Source organism: Notolabrus celidotus, chromosome 2, assembly GCF_009762535.1.
Source record: "Notolabrus celidotus isolate fNotCel1 chromosome 2, fNotCel1.pri, whole genome shotgun sequence".
NCBI lineage: Eukaryota > Metazoa > Chordata > Actinopteri > Labriformes > Labridae > Notolabrus > Notolabrus celidotus.
The window spans coordinates 15,224,892-15,242,163 of record NC_048273.1 but is presented as its reverse complement, the minus strand read 5'-3'; the positions used below and the strand labels follow the sequence as shown (position 1 = coordinate 15,242,163).

The following is a 17,272-nucleotide window of genomic DNA, read 5'->3' as shown; positions in this document are numbered from 1 at the left end:
ATCCCCCCGAACCCACTAACCCCCTTCCATCCTCAAAGTTTGCCTCCCTCCTGTGATCTCTCAATCTCTTTTTAGCTCTGTTCTCTACCAGTGGATCTGATTTATCCGACCTCCTCCTCCTCCTCCTCACTCTCCTCGACCCCATCTCCCGTTTTTTTTCTTCCTCCTTGCAGAATCACCCTTGATATCTATTCGACTGCCATCAGCCAGAGGAGAGATGAAAATCGATTCTCCCTCCAACCAACTGCTCCTCTCTGGCTAAGGAGAAAGGGGAGGCAGTTAGCTGAGCTCTAAGTAAGGCCGTCCATCCATCTCCCTTTGAGGCCTGACAACAAGGCTGCTCTGAAATCAGTGTAGGGCTGACTGGGACTGAAGAGAGATGAAGCACGAGGGAGAGGAGAGGCCTGGAGCAGCACAGGAGCAAAGACTATGGCACAGTAAATGACTTGCTCTTTTTCAGACGAGTTGCAGAGCCAGAGCTAGGATAATTTCCCCTTAAAAAAGTGAATATCAAGACCCTAGGCTCAATTTTTAAGAGCCAGCTGATCCAAATTACTTCCAACTTCTTCCCTTTACAGTACATCTATCATTATCTATCCATGCAGACTGTTTCTGTTTAAGCTGGCCAGGAATTCAGATATAAATATCCCTGATATTTTTGATGGAGTAAAAATATCCTGAAGAAGAAAATAATGCTCAGATGATATGATTCATTATCTCCATAAGGGTGTAAAAGAGTTACTGTGTCAAGGAGGACTCAGAAGTTTAATTCAATAGGCAACTGGACTTGGTTCAAGTTCTTGAAGATGTTTGTTTTTCATTGGAAAAACGTGTTCAGTTTAGAAGAGGAGAGGCCTCTGTGGGATGAAAGCAGAACATCTTGAAGAGAACTTGAACAAAGTCCAGTGTACTTTGGATGAAACCCTTAATTACCTTCACAAACAATTGTAGGACTATTGCTATCTTTCCTGTTATAAAAAATGCCATTTATTTGAAAAAGATTTCATTGGAGCTACTTTTTTCAAATAAACACAGAAGATTCCATTTTCCTAAACATGTGTGAAAATTGCTGTCTTCCAACTTAAATATAAACTCACTCATTCTCAACCTTTCTGGTTGTTGACACCAGAAAGTGAATACAGACTAGTGCAGTGTTTCCCACACATACATGAAACGCCAAGCAATCACATTTTAGCTGCTCATGTACCTGTCTAAGATCACCATCCGTGTTCAATGATTTAGACAATCATTCGTCGCTCTCTGCCCTTGGGCCTGATAACCTGTAGCGCCTGACACATGCTCTGCAGCAGGTTGTCAGAAAAAGAGTGACATCTGACTTCCACCAGATCTGTGTCTGATCCGCTGCGGTCCGGCTCCGCGCTCTATCATCCGTCAACACCCACCGGCTGTGTTTTCAGAACACAGCACGGAGTCATGTGACTGAGGTCTTCCCGCGTTAATTAAAGCATTAATGATTATACTTCTCCTCTTCTCATCCATGTTGTCTTTATTGGCCTCCGAAAACCTCTGACCTGTTGACTCCAGGCCTGGCTCTGCTCATTGTGACTGTTTGTTGTCGTAGTTAAGTGAAAAACGATCTGGTGATGACACAGAGTGTTTTATTCTGAAGACTGACGTTTTCATCTTGTTTTGTTGCCTGACTTTCCAGATCTGAGACGCAGCCAGAACGCAACGAAGCGGATACAGTGGAAGTTAACACATTGGCTAAAATAGAAACCTATCAGATCTGTTGCTGTCCGGACACGGATCCGGTAAAATTTAGCCGTGGAAGGTGCTTCAGTAAGTCCCACCTGTTAATGCATTGAGTCATACAAAAAAAAGAACTCTTTCCTTTAAAGATTTGACTAGGTGTTTGTAAACCTGTCTTGTAGATTTCTGAGAAAAGAGGAAATATATTTTTTTATAAATATTTAAAATAATTCAGTATAAAAATGTTTCGTCTCTCTCCGGTCTTATAAAGAATCGTGCCACCTCTCAGATTTATCTTTCAGTGACTTCCACCTCAAGGTTAGCTACCACTGATTTAAGTAAACCTACCTGTTACCTTAGGCCTTACAAAACTTCATGATTTAAAAGAAGCTTGTATGTCTATGGACAGCTGGAGAAGTGTGTGTGAAGTTTTGATTTTGAATGCAGCCAGAGAGGTGAAATTTAGCTTGACACACAGGAGCTGAAAAAGACTCCTCTTTGAAGACAGAAGTACGCAAAAGAGAGAGCGAAAATGAGATTTCTAAATTTCCCCAAAGAGGAGAGGAATAGCCAGACCATCTCTCACCTCCCATCCTGTGGGTCAAGATACAGACAGGTGGAATGAGTCCAATATAGAGGTATGAAATATTCAGCAACCATAAGCCTCGGCTTATTCCACCAATCCCAGCCCCTGAAGGGTTTGTGTTAATATGTGAGAGCATCTGTGTGTGCTTGTAGGTACACAGAGGTACAGGATGTGTGCTGTGTGTGTGAAAAAGAATGCATGTAAAGGCGAGCACGGGGAAAGACTCTGACAGACACATACAGAGGGAGTTTTTAAAGCCTAAAGGGTGTCAGTGACAGTTTGTCATAACAAGCTCATTGAAGCTGCTCCTCTCTGTCTTCCTCTGACTGAATATTGTGTTTGCAGACAGCCAAGAGAATCTCTGTCTTACAGGAAGACAAAGAAAGATGGACTCAGCTCTAACAAGAAAAACTCAAAGGAAAGCGCCCATATCCGAGACAATGAAAGTGTCAAATAAAAAGGGGATATGATGAAAAGATAGGCCGTGGCACCGAGTTCATCACAATATCTGAGACAAAGTGCTTTGTAAGCGTTGGTGGCAGCCGTCAAATAGATGCCGCCTCACATTCTCGCCGTGCCGACCCAGCAGCTCTCGTTCATCCAGCGACAACAGAGCTCACCTCTGTCAACAGAGCTCAGCCCGGCCATATTTCACGACAGGATCAGACACAGGAGCAAACATGTTTCAGAGATCAGACACTGCTCACAGATGAGGACAGGGATCAGGAAAGTACATCTCTATCTGACACAAGATCTGAGAGGAGCAGCCATCAAGGCACTGCTGTGTGTTTGATTGCAAAGTTGAGTTTCTGCTTCTTATTTATAGCAGGTTTTTAAGCTGCATTTCACATATTTTAAAAGTCTATCCAATTCACCCACAGCTTGATATACAGTTCTATTCTGTCTTTTGTTGTTCTGGAAGAAGCTTTCAAGTCCACAGAAAGATGATACCGTGCTGCATTATGGGAAATATGCAGTTAAAGATAAAAGTGCTCTAACTGGATAAAGCAGACTGATGTGTAACTCAAAGGTAGATTTTTGTTTGTGGCAAGCCAAAAAACAGTCTGGAGGAAATGAAGCAGTGTTTTCATTGTGCACTGAACATGATTCTAAAGTCAATGATTGTTGGCAATCTTAATCAAGAACATCATCACGTTATGTGTTCAAATCTTAGCTAGTACACTGCTTTTTTATGTAGAAGTGGGTCAGCGTGCTGCTTTGGGAGAAGAAAATTGAATTAGTCCAGCATGTGATCTAGAGGGAATACTCAATTTGCATTCATTTCTTTTTCCGCTTTAGTTTTTCCTCATCCTTTGTGTTGGATTTTTGTGAACTTTTCGGCAGAAACATCAAAGATGAGGGAGCTTCTTGGTGAGAATGACTCAAAATAGTTGGACATTTACATCAGCACGGATTAATATTTGTTTTGAAATGATCACGCTGACTGACTTGTGACCAACGCAGCATATGTGCGGAAGAACAGAAAATGTTTCCTGCAGCTGTTCTGCAAAGGTGTCTCATAATCCCATGGGCCATGAGATTATTAGCATAACATAGCACTCCATTTAAATGTCCCTTCATTCATGCATTACAACAGCAGTTATTCCATTTGTGAATACTTTTGAACGACATGACACAAATGAAGAATAATCTACCCAGGCTGCAGTAGATTTGGAAGAATGAAGTGCCACAGCAGTCAGTTTTATATTCCACCCAACGTGACAGTGCAAGTGAATGCAGCGAGGCATAAAAGCACAAGAAGTGAGAGAAAGAGAGTATTTCAGGTGACTCATTGGGAAAGAAATAACAGTTAGGATATTGGTTACTTGGCTACTTTGATTTGATCATGCATTTGTCCTCGCTTATAGTTCACCAAACTGTGGAAATGTTACATTACATCTCTGGCGGGCTCTTTGAAGGAGATATCTTCAAACCCATTCAGAAAATAAAGTGCTGTAATGGTGTACAGTGTGCAGCAAAAGGACCTTCATCCTCCATGTCGTTACTCTTTCCAACCTGAACCCTTACACCGGAGGTCAGAATGTAACAAGAAGAGGATCTGAGAGTAGAGCTTGTAAAACTCTCCATTAGCACCGAGCAAGAGTAATTATGTTCATCTTTCAGCCACTGGTGTAGTACAGAAGCGCAGTAATGATCATATGTTGCACTTTTAATTACAAGCTTACGGCGTAACTCTAACCATTTGCTGAAGTGGAGAAGATATTTCTCTGATTTTTTTTTTATCTGGTTTACGTTATTCCTCCTGAATAAGCAGGAATCCGATAGCAGATACACGCACAGCATGATCTGTTTTCAATAACACAAACCCTTTGGAATATCAAAGCCCAATGAAGAGTAATAACCAGTTTGACTTCACTATGCATACAGCAAGCATCAGCCATCAGTCACAGAGGCTGTACCCCTGTGGCTCGGTGGTCAGAGGACCTGAAGTGAGAGCGCGGCATCAAACAGCGCACCCATCTGAAACAGGATTAGAGCCGTACGCAAGTCACGATTATGCAATATTTATCTGTTCTTTTCTCAGGGAGCACGGCACATGAACTCGGGGAACTTTCAGAAGCACAGGATTAATTTGCACGCATTGGAATTAGCGCTCAGATCAAAGAGAGTGGTGCCATGGGAGTATCCAAAAAACCTCTGTGTATCTGGAATAGATATTTCACTTGGCTGTGTACCACTTCTATTTTCATAATGATATGGACAGAGAGAGGAAAAAAGAGAGGGAAACATCAAGGGGGGATTCAAGCAGGAGCTGAATATAATTAAGTACATGTATAAGCAACAAAACTTAGCAGACCTAAGCAAAGATATCATACAAGTGAGGACAGAGCAAACAGGGAAGAGAACAAAGTTAGCTAAAACATACACTGGGATTTTCACTATAAGCTCAGAGACACAATGAGACCAGCAGACTGTCTTCCTGTTGATATTGTCGGCTCATGGGAGAAGTGAGAAACTACAGAGCACTGCTGAAGTACACTGGGATTTTTCTCAGTGTTTATTTGTGGGTTTCCTCTTTATATATACTGAAACTACCAGGCTTTTCCTTTCTTTTACTGTACTGTTGTTTACTCTGAAGATACACAACTTACAGAAAGATCTGGGTAAAGACTGGGGAGCTATTAGCTCTAACACTTGTGGGCAAACACACACATACACGCACAGAAACGCACACAGACTGAGAATCACTCCTCTTACCGTCACAGTCACCCAAGTGGGCCACGTTTCCCTGTTCAACATCTTGCTCGAACGGCAGTCTGCGGAGGAGAAGAGACACGGTCATTAATCAGAAGGCGCAGAGGCGCAGCGACTCGGCCACTGACACACAGCACAGATCCACTCCGATAGAGGAAAACTATCTCAATGATACAGCAGAGGACAAGTTACAAGGGAACATAAATCTCTACAAGATCCTTTAACACTCACATCCTAGAATTCTTTGTCTTTATATTGACAAATAAAAAAAGCAAAAGCAAAGGAGCTCAAGAGGCTCTTGAGCTGCCTAATATCCTGCAATAATCGCCATGATAATTTAGAGATAACCACCTGTGCCTGCAGGGTCATTAAATAAGCTAATTAATGCACTGAACAGGGAATATTTCTAGGTCAGTATGTTTGTTTTCATATCGGATATTTTTGGGGTAAATATAAACTCCTTATCCTCAAGGAGTTCAAGTGGTCTCAAACAAACCTGATTCAGTCATTACAATTGAGCCTCCAGTAGAAATAATAAAATAACTTCATTATGGTGTAATATCAACTTTATTAAGAACTAATTGTAAGCTTATGAAAAAGTAACTTGCAAAGAGAGTTAATGTCAAATAAACCTCAACTTTGTTCGTACTCCATTATTCCAGAAACCGATGACATATTTTCTATAACTCTATCCCCCTGATTTAAAACTCATTTCCTATGTGGGCAGCAGGGGAGCGTAGAAAACTCAAAGGACAAAAAACATATGATGAGGTGAGGAAGCAGAAAGGAAATGAGAACAGCACACGGACCAGGTGCGCACAAAGAAAAACACAACTGCTCTTAATCATGGCTCCAATCAGAAAAAAAAGCTTCACAAACTGAAAGTTTGTGTGTGTATATGTGTGTGTGTGTGTGTGTGTGTGTTTGGATGTGTTACACGCCTCCAGGGAACACAGCATTATTTGAATGCTGGCCAGTGTCTATTGTTTAGGCAATCTTTGTATTTTATGGTTTAAATGGATGAAAATAACAATTGAAGCTACTCAGGAATGATACTTTTTATTATCTGCTGTGGTGAGTCAGTCAAAACCACTGCTGACTCTTCTAAACTTCTTTTCATGAATAGTGCTCTCCACTGTATCATTATTTGAACTACAAATAACCTTGAAACAACCAGAGCACAAACTTCTTCAGGGTGTTTTAAAAAGCTCATTGGAACGAGTAACTTAAAAGTCAGCGTCCCTCAATTAGCTAAAGGCTCAAGCATCAGCACAGCCAACATTCAAGCTTTTAATGCTTAAAAAAACAGGTGACAAATGAGACCGAGTGCACTGTGAACCTTTAGTGGTTGTCATCGTAATAAAGAAAAATGGCTTGTGTTCAGTTGGCTGCCTCTCACGGGCTGTGGGTCATTTACCGTGTTTACATTAGCTTTGCCTGTGCTAGGTCTGAGTGTGTACGTGCATGTTGTCTTGTTTTTACAGTGATTTTTATTTCCAGCACATTCTCCAAGGTACATTAGCTGTAAGATTTCATAATAAAGGAAAAAGTGATAAAGGCCATATGTTTGTTCATGTTGAGTGCTGTTGGCATTGTTTACAGCATTGTTTCATAATCAGCAGTACTTGTGCAATAAAGAGAGTGAACAGTTCAAATGTGACCACAGAGGTTGAAACAGTTCATTAGTTTAAAGCTTTATGCATAAATGGTGAAATAGTTGGCCTAAATAAGTGGACAAATGGATTAAAAAGTTATAGTAATAGATGTTGAAAAGGTTAGCTGAAAGTAATCCTTTAAATATGTGGCTAATGTAATGAACAGATTGCTAATGTGACTAAATTGATCTAAATATAACAGATTGAATAGTAAGCTAAAAGTTATAAGCAAATAGCTAAAGAACTAAATGTTATGGATAGCTAGTTGACAAAAGTTTTTTAAAGTAATAAATAAAAGGTTATTACATTTAGCTGAATGATAAAAACCTTGAACAACTTGGATGATTGGTTGTAATGGTAAGGTTAAGCTAAAAGTGTGTTGAAAGAGTTAGCTTAAAGTTAAGGACTGTTGAAACGTTATCTTAAAGTTAGGGACAAATAGTTTGATAGGAAGCTTCAAGTCATAAGTAATGGATAAATTGTTCAAACAGTTGCTTGAAGTTTTCCATAAGGGGTGAATGACAGCTTCCTCCAGTCTAAAAATATGAGTCCAATGCAGAAGTGTTGAAAGCTGCAGTTCATCGAGAATCCGCTTGAGGCTGTCTCCGAAAGTACTGGAAGTCACATACACATGAATGGGAAAAAGACGATCTTTAAAGCAGAAATAAACATGTTTACAGCCTGGTACAAAAGACGAGTGTAGTCAGGATAGCTCATTTCTCGATCGACACACACTGTGAGGGGGGTTGAATTTTTTTCTAACGCGGCAATTTTAGAGATATTGAGATTACGAGTCTTCCAATGAGATGCACAGCTGACTGCAGGAACACTGTAGCTGTTTGCTAGGAGGCTCAAAGCACGCCTCTTTACGTCACAATCGCTCAACAGCAGCAATATGGCTGCCGTCGACGATTGGCCTCAAAACAGCGCTTCAGAAACAGATGTGTGACGTCACGGATACTACGTCCATATTTTATACAGTCTATGTTTGTGCCCAAATTCTATTCAAACCAAATGCAGCTCAGCATTTTCAGGGTCCTCGGCCTGAAAACACATGAGCTGTTTTTAGCACTCATTGAAAATGGTGCAACTTTTGGAACACTGCTGCACTCATCAAGGTCACGCTTTGATCACTGGCCAATCAGAATCGAGGAGGGGCGGGACTTATGTTATCAACTTTGTCAACAAGAGTGGTGGAGGTCTGTATCTATGAAAATGTAACCACAATAGTTTGTTTAAAAAGGTACAATTTTCAGGTCTAGAGCTGCTGATAATTGTATGACACAATTTCTATGAATTATTTTTACATTTTATTGGTCAAACACCATTGAATGAAAGCAAATATGAAGCATACAGAGCATTTTAAAACAGACTTGAAAGTCACTGCTAAGGGAAGAGGAAGTGCTGCAGGACAACTTGTACCAGCTTGTTATTTCAGCTTTGTTTCTCTGTTTTTGATCTCAGGGAGATCGCTGATGGGGGCCACGTCTGTTTCCCAGTCAACATATGCCAATCGTTTGTAACCAAGCAACAGAAAGCGCCTCACTGAATAGGTTTGAAATAGTTAGCTTAATGTAAAGGATTGTTGAATAGTGAGGTAAAAGTGATGGTTAGATACTAGAATTAAGTTGCTTAAAATTAAAAGTATTAGATAATGATTGAATAGTAAGCGAAAAGTAATTTCACTTTTATTAATAAGGATTAATAACTGAAATAGGGGTTTAAAAGATTTGATAAAAGGTTTAAAACAATGAGCTAAAACTATTGGATCAATGGTTGAAACAGTAAGCTAAAAGTTATGGCCATCAGGCTGAAAATGTGAGCTTAAAGTAGCTGTATGCTGGGTGGTTGAAGTAGTTTGGGGAGGATTATTGGAAAAACAGCTTTGTCACAATAAACTTGATAATATCAGATTAACAAATCAATGATTTTGTTTTCCCTTGTTAAGCGCCACAATAGTAACTGTGCACAAAATGATTTCAGCATCAACAGATCCCCAATTCCTCAGAAACAGTCTCAATAACATTGGTATGTTACCTAACTCTAAAGTCTGAGCTCTCCTCTGGTGTCACTTTGCAAAGAGAGGTTGCATTAGTCCACACAGAGGAAATCCACAGTAACTTGATGCAAAATCGATCGCCAAGTTGACCGCCCTTGCTAAATCAAATCAAAACCAACACAGAGGCCTTTAATAGCATAAGCAAGCAGCCCGGGGTGGTCTTTAAGGCCCATGTTGTCTGTTCTGCTGGCGCTACACCTGTGTTTTGAAGCCCTAACTCAATAAGCAGCCTGACTAAACAGAGATTTGATTTCACAGGAGGGAGGCAGCCATGACTGGAGGTGAGCTGTCAAGACAGAGTGCTGCATTTCAGTAGCGGGAGGAGAGAGAGGTCACACAAACACACATACTCTTACATCCACACACACTGAGACATCCAGTCAGACACACATTCAAACATTGCCAGACAAGACACTGTCTGGATACGTGTGCATAACACAGAGAGAGAGTTATACAACAGGCAAACAAACACCAAACTTTGCACTCAGTCACACACCTACACTGTTTTATATAGCTACAACTTGATAACAAGCAAAGTGAAAGAGTATTGTTTAACAGCAGCTGCAGACATCTTGAATCAATAAGTAAACACAGCCCCGGCAGAGTGACGGGACACTTTAAGGACACAGATGTTACTTAGAGGCTGAAGTAGTTGCAGCCAGAAGGACTTCCAGGATATATACATAAAATATAGAACATCTTTCTCTCTATGAGCTGTCTATATGAAAAATAGCCTTGAGAGGAATGATAAAAGCAAAAATGAATCAAATCAAAACAAAACACAGTAATAGAAATCAGCAGTGGGATAAAAGAAAGAGGACAGACAAGTGGATAAAACAGCAGGAAAACAAATCAAGTAGATTTACAGCTAAAAATAATAAAACAGGCACTTTCAGTACAACTGCATAAGTCAGTGCAGGTGGGGTTTGTTAGTACAAATGGAGAGATTTCATACCTGGTCCCAGGTCTGAGGAAAGAGCAGGTGCTTCCTCTGGTCCAGCCGCAGTAAGGATCCCTTGAGGCGATACAGTTCCTGCAGAGACACAGAATTTAACTTTAATTCCTTGAATTTGAATAATCTCTATTTCACTTCAAATTCCCTTCAAGTAGCTTAAAAGTTTAAGATAGATCTTCTTGATCTTGACTAAATCCTAAAGGGGCCAGCCGTCCATTTCACACATGAAGTTAAGGCTGTGAAATATTAATTATTTTAATTACATATAATTTAAAGAGTCTCTTCAGATACCTTGATGAGTCATTCATACTTGATACTAAAAGTAACATCTCCTCATATTTCACATTGTTGACATTTTCACCTTTAAGTTATCAACAACAAATTATGAAAAACAGTGCTTTACATGTGATCATTTCCTCAAGTGTGTCATTGGTTTTTTAGATTGAAAAGCTTAATTTACATTTATTTTCATCCTCTTACGACTGGAAACTTGCCTGATAATGCTTTTCTTCACAGTGAGTGTTTTGTCATCTCTTTCTTTGAGAGAGATACAATATGGAGCAAGGTGGAACAGAGGGACTGATTTTGAAAAGAACGGCTGTTTTAAGTGGATTAAAGCAGCTAAATATAAAAGTTAATCCTTGGCTTTGGAAATAGAAGTCTGAAAAAAAAAAGTTCAGTTAACTTTCTGGCTCTTGCCGGAGTTTCAAATAGCATCTCATGACCTCCTCCTTACACAATAAGAGTTGAAGAAAACAGATGTTTTAGGAGCAGCAGTTTCTTTTCCAAGTGGCAACCTTGAATATAAGAACTGAAGAAGTTTTAAATTCACTAAGTTTTTATTAAGTCCATGTGGATGGGGATTTGTCTTTAAGGTTTGAAACAACATGGTTCAAGACTGAGGTGCTTCTCAACCACATCTAATAAGTATCCAGCAACTGATGTCCTTGAATGTTGTGGCAGGTTGAAGTATCCAAATGAAATGCTCCCTAGACACAACTACAGACAACTCAGTGATGATGTCATTCTGCCAAATATAAAAGTTGGCCTTAAAGGATTGAAGATAAATTCTCGACAAAATAGTCTATATGACGTCATTTTTTTATATAGCACTAGTGTTATAAAGTCATATATAATATGACTTTGTGGAACAGAGGAGTGATCTAAAAAAGCAGCAGAGAGAGGGATCAGCTGTTGACCAACACTTTGTAAAACTGGTGCATTCCCTTTAATAATGTAGAGTGAGTTCAATCGATGGTGAAATACACATGACTTTCTAATGAAAGGTCTGTACATGAGGTTAAATGAGGTTGAAGGTCAGTCGAGTCTGTTGGTATTCAAAAGCAGATCTTTTACAGTAACATGATGAATTATTGAAGATCCATTTCGAAAGAAAAAAACATCTCACCATGTAGCACTCTGTAAAGGTTAAAACCCAGACCTGAATCTGCTGAAGCGTAACTAAGAAATCTTGAACATGCTCGTGCTCCGAACCTTAACTCCCACATCTAAACACATAAACGCACACACTGACCACAATTCAGAGGGCATGTGAGCTTCTCCTAATGTGCGCTGGATTACTCGCTTGTATGACTCACCTGGTTCAGTGAACACACCGCGGGTGTGTGTACCTGTTAGTGTTAGTGTGTCAGTAAGCCCTAATGGGCTCCAGCCACAGGCGGCACAATTGGGTAAGTGTGCATGGGAGGGGGAGGGAGGCATTTATATGTGTGCATGTTTGGAGGTGAGATATCATTACTTAGAATATTTGCATTTATAACTTTAATTTCGTTGGATTAGTTGACTCAGGGTACTTTTTTCTTTTTCTGAAATGCCTCACTGCACATTGAGTTTGAGTTTAACACGGTCACACTGGCAAGCTGCCAGGACAAAAAAAAGGGTAACTTCAGCAGAGCTTCTTATAATCATATAACTACTGAGTGAAAAGATGAAATATAATCTCCTGCAAAAATAATATAGATTAGCTGCTACACTGCAGCATATAAACACATCACCACTGTATGCCACAAGGGATTACAACTAATGATGCACTGTTGTTATTTAAGTATTTCATATCCTCACTACACTCAAGCCTTTATTTATCATATTATGTATTTTACTGTCAGTGAACTACTCATTATCTGTCAGAATAATGGAACATATACTGTAAAACAAAGTTTAAAAAATGTAGGGAAACGCAATAAAACAGCATTATCTTTAATGATGGTGCATTACACAACCAACTTTATGAGATTTTCTTCCAATTTAGGGACGTATTTTATGGCACTTTGACTCATTTCTGGATTATACAGCAGTTAACAGATTGTCACTTTGCTCAAGGACACCGTGACAGTTGTTATTAAGTTGCAGTGGGGTTATTATTGCCGGGGAAATTCAGGTCAGCTGAAGTGCAGCAAGTCTGTGGCTGGCAGGAGTTCACTGTGTCTTGCTCAGGGACACTTGTGAAGGCCAGATGGTTCTTGAATAGTTACCTAACTTCTTATCATGCCGTTCTTTTAATGTTTCTGTTTTGTACTTTGGTGCAGACTTACTTCATGCATCTGGAATAGAGCTGGCATCGTGCCACCGGTACTCTGACCACACAGGAGGGGAAGGCGAGGAGCAGAGTGTGGCTCACCCGGTCCAGAGTCAGGGACAACAGCTGCCTGGCCTGTGGGGAGTCTCCAGAACACCTGCACCCACACACGAGGGAATACACAAACAAGCAGGCACACAAAACACAAAGATGCATTAGGCAATTTCAATTACCAGACCAACCAAGGCTGCACATTAAACCTCTGACCTCACTCAGAGCATTACAACAGGGTGAAAGCATTCCGACTCAATTTGAAACAGAACAAACGTAAACAGTGCTTCAAATGAAAGCTATCATAAAAGTTAAAGCCAGGAGAGGCCAGTGTAGCCAGATGTCAGTCCAATAATGCACAGTGCTGGTTGTAGAAGTTCCAGAGGTCGACTGGCCTTCAGAAAACAGCAGCCAGGAGCTGAATGGCCTCTAATTGGCACTTAAAGCTACGATCTCCAGCACCAACCTCCCTCTGTGCAGCAGATTTATACCTTTTTATGCACATGTGCACTCATGCATCAGCTGTATCGGGATGGTTTATGGTAATAACATTGCAGTGGGCCCACAGTCATTAAGAAGAATCTATCATTCTGCTAAGGCCAAGCTGTGAGTCATTCTTCACAGGCAATATCACGAATAGGATGGAGAGAAGGAGGGGGAGACATGTGGGGGAAGCGAAAAAATAGAATAAACAACCAACAAAAGCAGGAACAAAAAAAGGCAAAGGCACAAAAAAGAGGGACTCACGAAAAGAGAATAAGTGATATAGAACCGAGATCAGACAGTGGGAGAAAATAGGAGATACAGGCTCTGTAAGAGTTGCATCTCTTTCAGGACATTTCCTGGTTCATTATGGCAGCCAGCCGTAACCACTGATTTCTATCTGACTGACTTCTTAAAAAGAAGACTGTGTTAGTGGTCCTTCTTCTGTGAGCCCTGGGGTTTTTAACAGGGCAAAAGGCATCTTTGTCTGTGTGTAAGGTGAGGTTGGGGGTGGCCAAGCCTTGGGCATGAAAGGAAAATAAAAACCTGGCTGTTCTGTGACTCCTGATTAGCTGGGTGCCTGCTGTCAGAGCTGGACTGTCACCGACCTCCTGGGGTGCTCAAACCCGCACACACATCGAATTATCCCTTGCACACTGGCTGCAGTCCACACCCGATCATTCATCACACAGTCTCCTCATTTCACTTGCCATCAATGTCCCTCACTTTGTCAAGTCTGAAGCAGAGAAAATAAGCTGAGGCACAATTTTGTTGGCACATTTTGGAGGGTCTTGGAAAGAAAGGGACTTAATAAGCAAAAAAGTACAAGTAGATTGGACTTGGTTAAAGAAATAATACTGTGTTTCACTAACTGAGGAAACAATGGCATATGTTTATGTAAGGGAACACTGTCAGAAAGTCATGCCAAACATGTACTTTTCATTTGAAATGTGAATGACAATTACCAACCAAATTAGCCTGTATCTGCATCAACACCCCAACCCCCCTTTCCCACCTCACACTGCAGCCATCATTCATCATGCGGAACACTGCACTTTAACAAAGAACAAAAGCAAAAAATGAAGATTGAAAAGGCACCGTACCCAGTGTTCATTGGGCATCCAATGAAACCACTAAACTGCCTGCCTCATGCAAAATGCTAATTAGCAAGGGACAGGAGGCCAAATCCACTTCAGACTTCCATCAAGATCCACAAATAAAATATAATTTAGCTTAACACTGCAGATACAGGGTCATTTTTCCTGACAGCACTCCATATCATTTCTGTTAAGATCAAGGATAATGTGATTTTATCTTGTTTCATTATTTTCTCAACCTCATTAGGAGATATTCAGATTTCCTGATAAAGAATATTAGCCTCTAATCCTCTTCTTTTCTATTTGCTCTTTTTGTATTCTCTGCATCGTCTAAGCATCTGCACAACTACGCAGATTTCTCGATGAATAGGTTAAGCAACCTTGGCGATTTAGGACGTCATGTTTTTTTCTCATTCAACTGTTTTTCACAACAAACTCCAATGGCATCACCTGTAGCCCCCCTCCCTTGTCCGGCAACCTCCTGTCTCAAACTATGAAGCCCATGTGGAAATGTTATAAACTCCAATTCATCAAGAATCTGCTTGAGGCTGGCTGCAGAAACACCGGAAATCACATACACACCAATTCAAAAAAGACGATCTTTGCAGCATGAATAAATATGTTTACAGCCTGGTTCAAAAGGGGGGGGGGGGGGGTTGTAACGCAACAATTACGGATATGTAAGAAGATATTAAGATTACGAGTTTTTGCCCAAATAAGGACATGACTGACTTGATTCCCGGACGTGAACACAGTAGCTGTTGGCTAGGATGCTCAAACACCACCTCTTTACATCACACTACTGGTTGAGATTGGCTTCAAAACAGTGCTCAGGTGGGTGACGTCACGGATACTACGTCCATTATTTATACAGTCTATGGTCCTAAACTATCATTCAGCACTCCGACTATGCAGGTCTGTGTAGTAAAGGAATAGTTTAACACTTTGGAGGATATTCTTATTTGTTTTGTTGCCCAGACAAAACTAAAACCACTCTTATGTCTGTAAAGTCATTTTTTTTGCTAATGCCAGCAGCCTGTTAGCCTAGCCTAGAATAAAGTCTAGAAAAAACAGTGAAAAATGACTCTTCTACTTTTTAAAGACAAAATACACTAGACGTTATATTTGTGTTAATTGGGGATTTTCTGGTCTAAGCTTCTTCAGTTGCGTTCATAGCTTCATTAATCTTCACATGTAGTCTTATAAACAATAAAATAAGAATATTAAAAAAAAAGAAACAACTCTCACTTCCCAATTTGAAACAAAAATATCTGTTTCCTTAATGCTAGCTTTAGCGTCTTACTTATCAGGGTTGTAGCCCTCCAGTTCCTCCAGGAAGATGTTGCTGTTAGTAACGGTGTTGTCCTGGTTCGGCATAATGAGGAACTTGAGGATGGTCCCCCTGCTCGACCCGAGGAACAGCACGGTCCGGTTTCTGTGAGGCCCAGCTTCTGTATCCACCACAATCTTGTTCAGCTGGTATCTGCAAGGCAGCAGAGATAAAGTGCTAAATAAATGCCTCAGTGCTGAGTGTCTCATTTGGGGCTTTATTTTTTATGAAAGCTAAAAGCATAGTAAAGCAGCTCCTAGAGGCAAGTTAATGATTTAAGTGTGTTACGACTGATTGGTTTGGGTGTAAAGTACAGACTCCTGTGAATTTAAATCATAATATGCCATTTTCTCTTGAGTCACTGCAAAATGAAATGAATTCCATGGAGAAAAAACTGCTTATCAAATTTGCATAATAAACTAATTACACTAGACGTTCAGTCATTAATGATATCAGTCAAGTAAATGGGCCTGTCCTGGAACAATAGCAGAGTGTTGCTGAACTACACACAGTCCTGTGCGTGTGTCAATACACGAGAGCAGAAGCCATATTTAATATTCCATAAACATCCAGGACCCATAACTCCCTGGTGGATGGCCTGCACAGGGACTACATACAGAAGATAACATGGACAGGGAGAATGGAAGAGAGAGGCATGCTTTTGTTTATGTGAGACTTGATGTGCTACAGCTGCTCGGCTGCTCCCACAGGAGTCTGCAGTCTAAACAGACCGACAATGTCTGTGCTTGAATACATATTGTGCGTCTGCAACCCCCGCCCCGCCCCGCCCCGCCCCGCCCCGCCCCGCCCCGCCCCGCCCCTCACACTCTGGGATAAACTACTTCTTAATCATTAAGTTAGTGTAAATATGTACATTTGTAATCATTGCAGGTTAACTCTCATTTTAATTTGTCAATTTAAGGACTTGTTTTAAAATGAACACTCTCCGGAGAGCCCACTATTTTATTTGAAGAAACATTCACTATTTTTTGACAAATATGGACATGGGGAAACACAATAGTTGCCTGGATTTGTTTAGTGGTAACAATGACAAGTAGCAAAGTTTAAGCACCCAACTAAGAGATGGACCACATGGATGGTTGGCACACAAAGTAGCTAAAGGAGTTTGACACCAGGGACCAAAGCTTGCAGAGACTCACAGGGTGAAGGCAACAAAAGCACATCTGTCTAAATTAATGTTTAGTATTAACATAGTAAACATTAACTTGTGCCTCAAATTAATTAACCTTTATTAAAGTTATGAGGCAAATGTGTATTGCACTGCACAGGGAAAACAAGTTGTGTAACTTTTCAAAAATGTTTCTAAGATAATTAAAGCTCTGTGAGGAAGTTTTGGTTGTTGTGGGTTTTTGGCACCCCTGTGGACAAATACAAACATCTAATATCTTAACTGATCTTGTCATGTGCATATGGAAGTACTGCTTTCTGATGATTCATCTGATAACAATGTTTTTTTTTTAATGTTGCGGAAATGTCAACAAAGGCTGTTTCTGCAGTGTGCTGTTGATTGCTTTCACTCTGCCCCAGCATCAACAGTGTAGGTGTTAAGAATAACTTTCAAAGAATGATCAGT

General features: G+C 40.4%; 1 protein-coding gene across 3 annotated transcripts in view; it reads right to left on the bottom strand.

Moving 5' to 3' along the window:
* The window catches only part of sema6bb (sema domain, transmembrane domain (TM), and cytoplasmic domain, (semaphorin) 6Bb), a 164,378-nt gene that overhangs the window by 36,791 nt on the left and 110,315 nt on the right, over nucleotides 1-17,272 (bottom strand). For all 3 annotated transcript variants that reach the window (XM_034707784.1, XM_034707774.1, XM_034707794.1), the window contains 4 exons: nucleotides 15,652-15,831; nucleotides 12,734-12,874; nucleotides 10,182-10,259; nucleotides 5,516-5,574 (listed from right to left, as the gene is read on the bottom strand). In XM_034707784.1, the coding sequence (XP_034563675.1) occupies nucleotides 5,516-5,574; nucleotides 10,182-10,259; nucleotides 12,734-12,874; nucleotides 15,652-15,831 (458 nt within the window). The remainder of the gene's footprint in view (nucleotides 1-5,515; nucleotides 5,575-10,181; nucleotides 10,260-12,733; nucleotides 12,875-15,651; nucleotides 15,832-17,272) is intronic.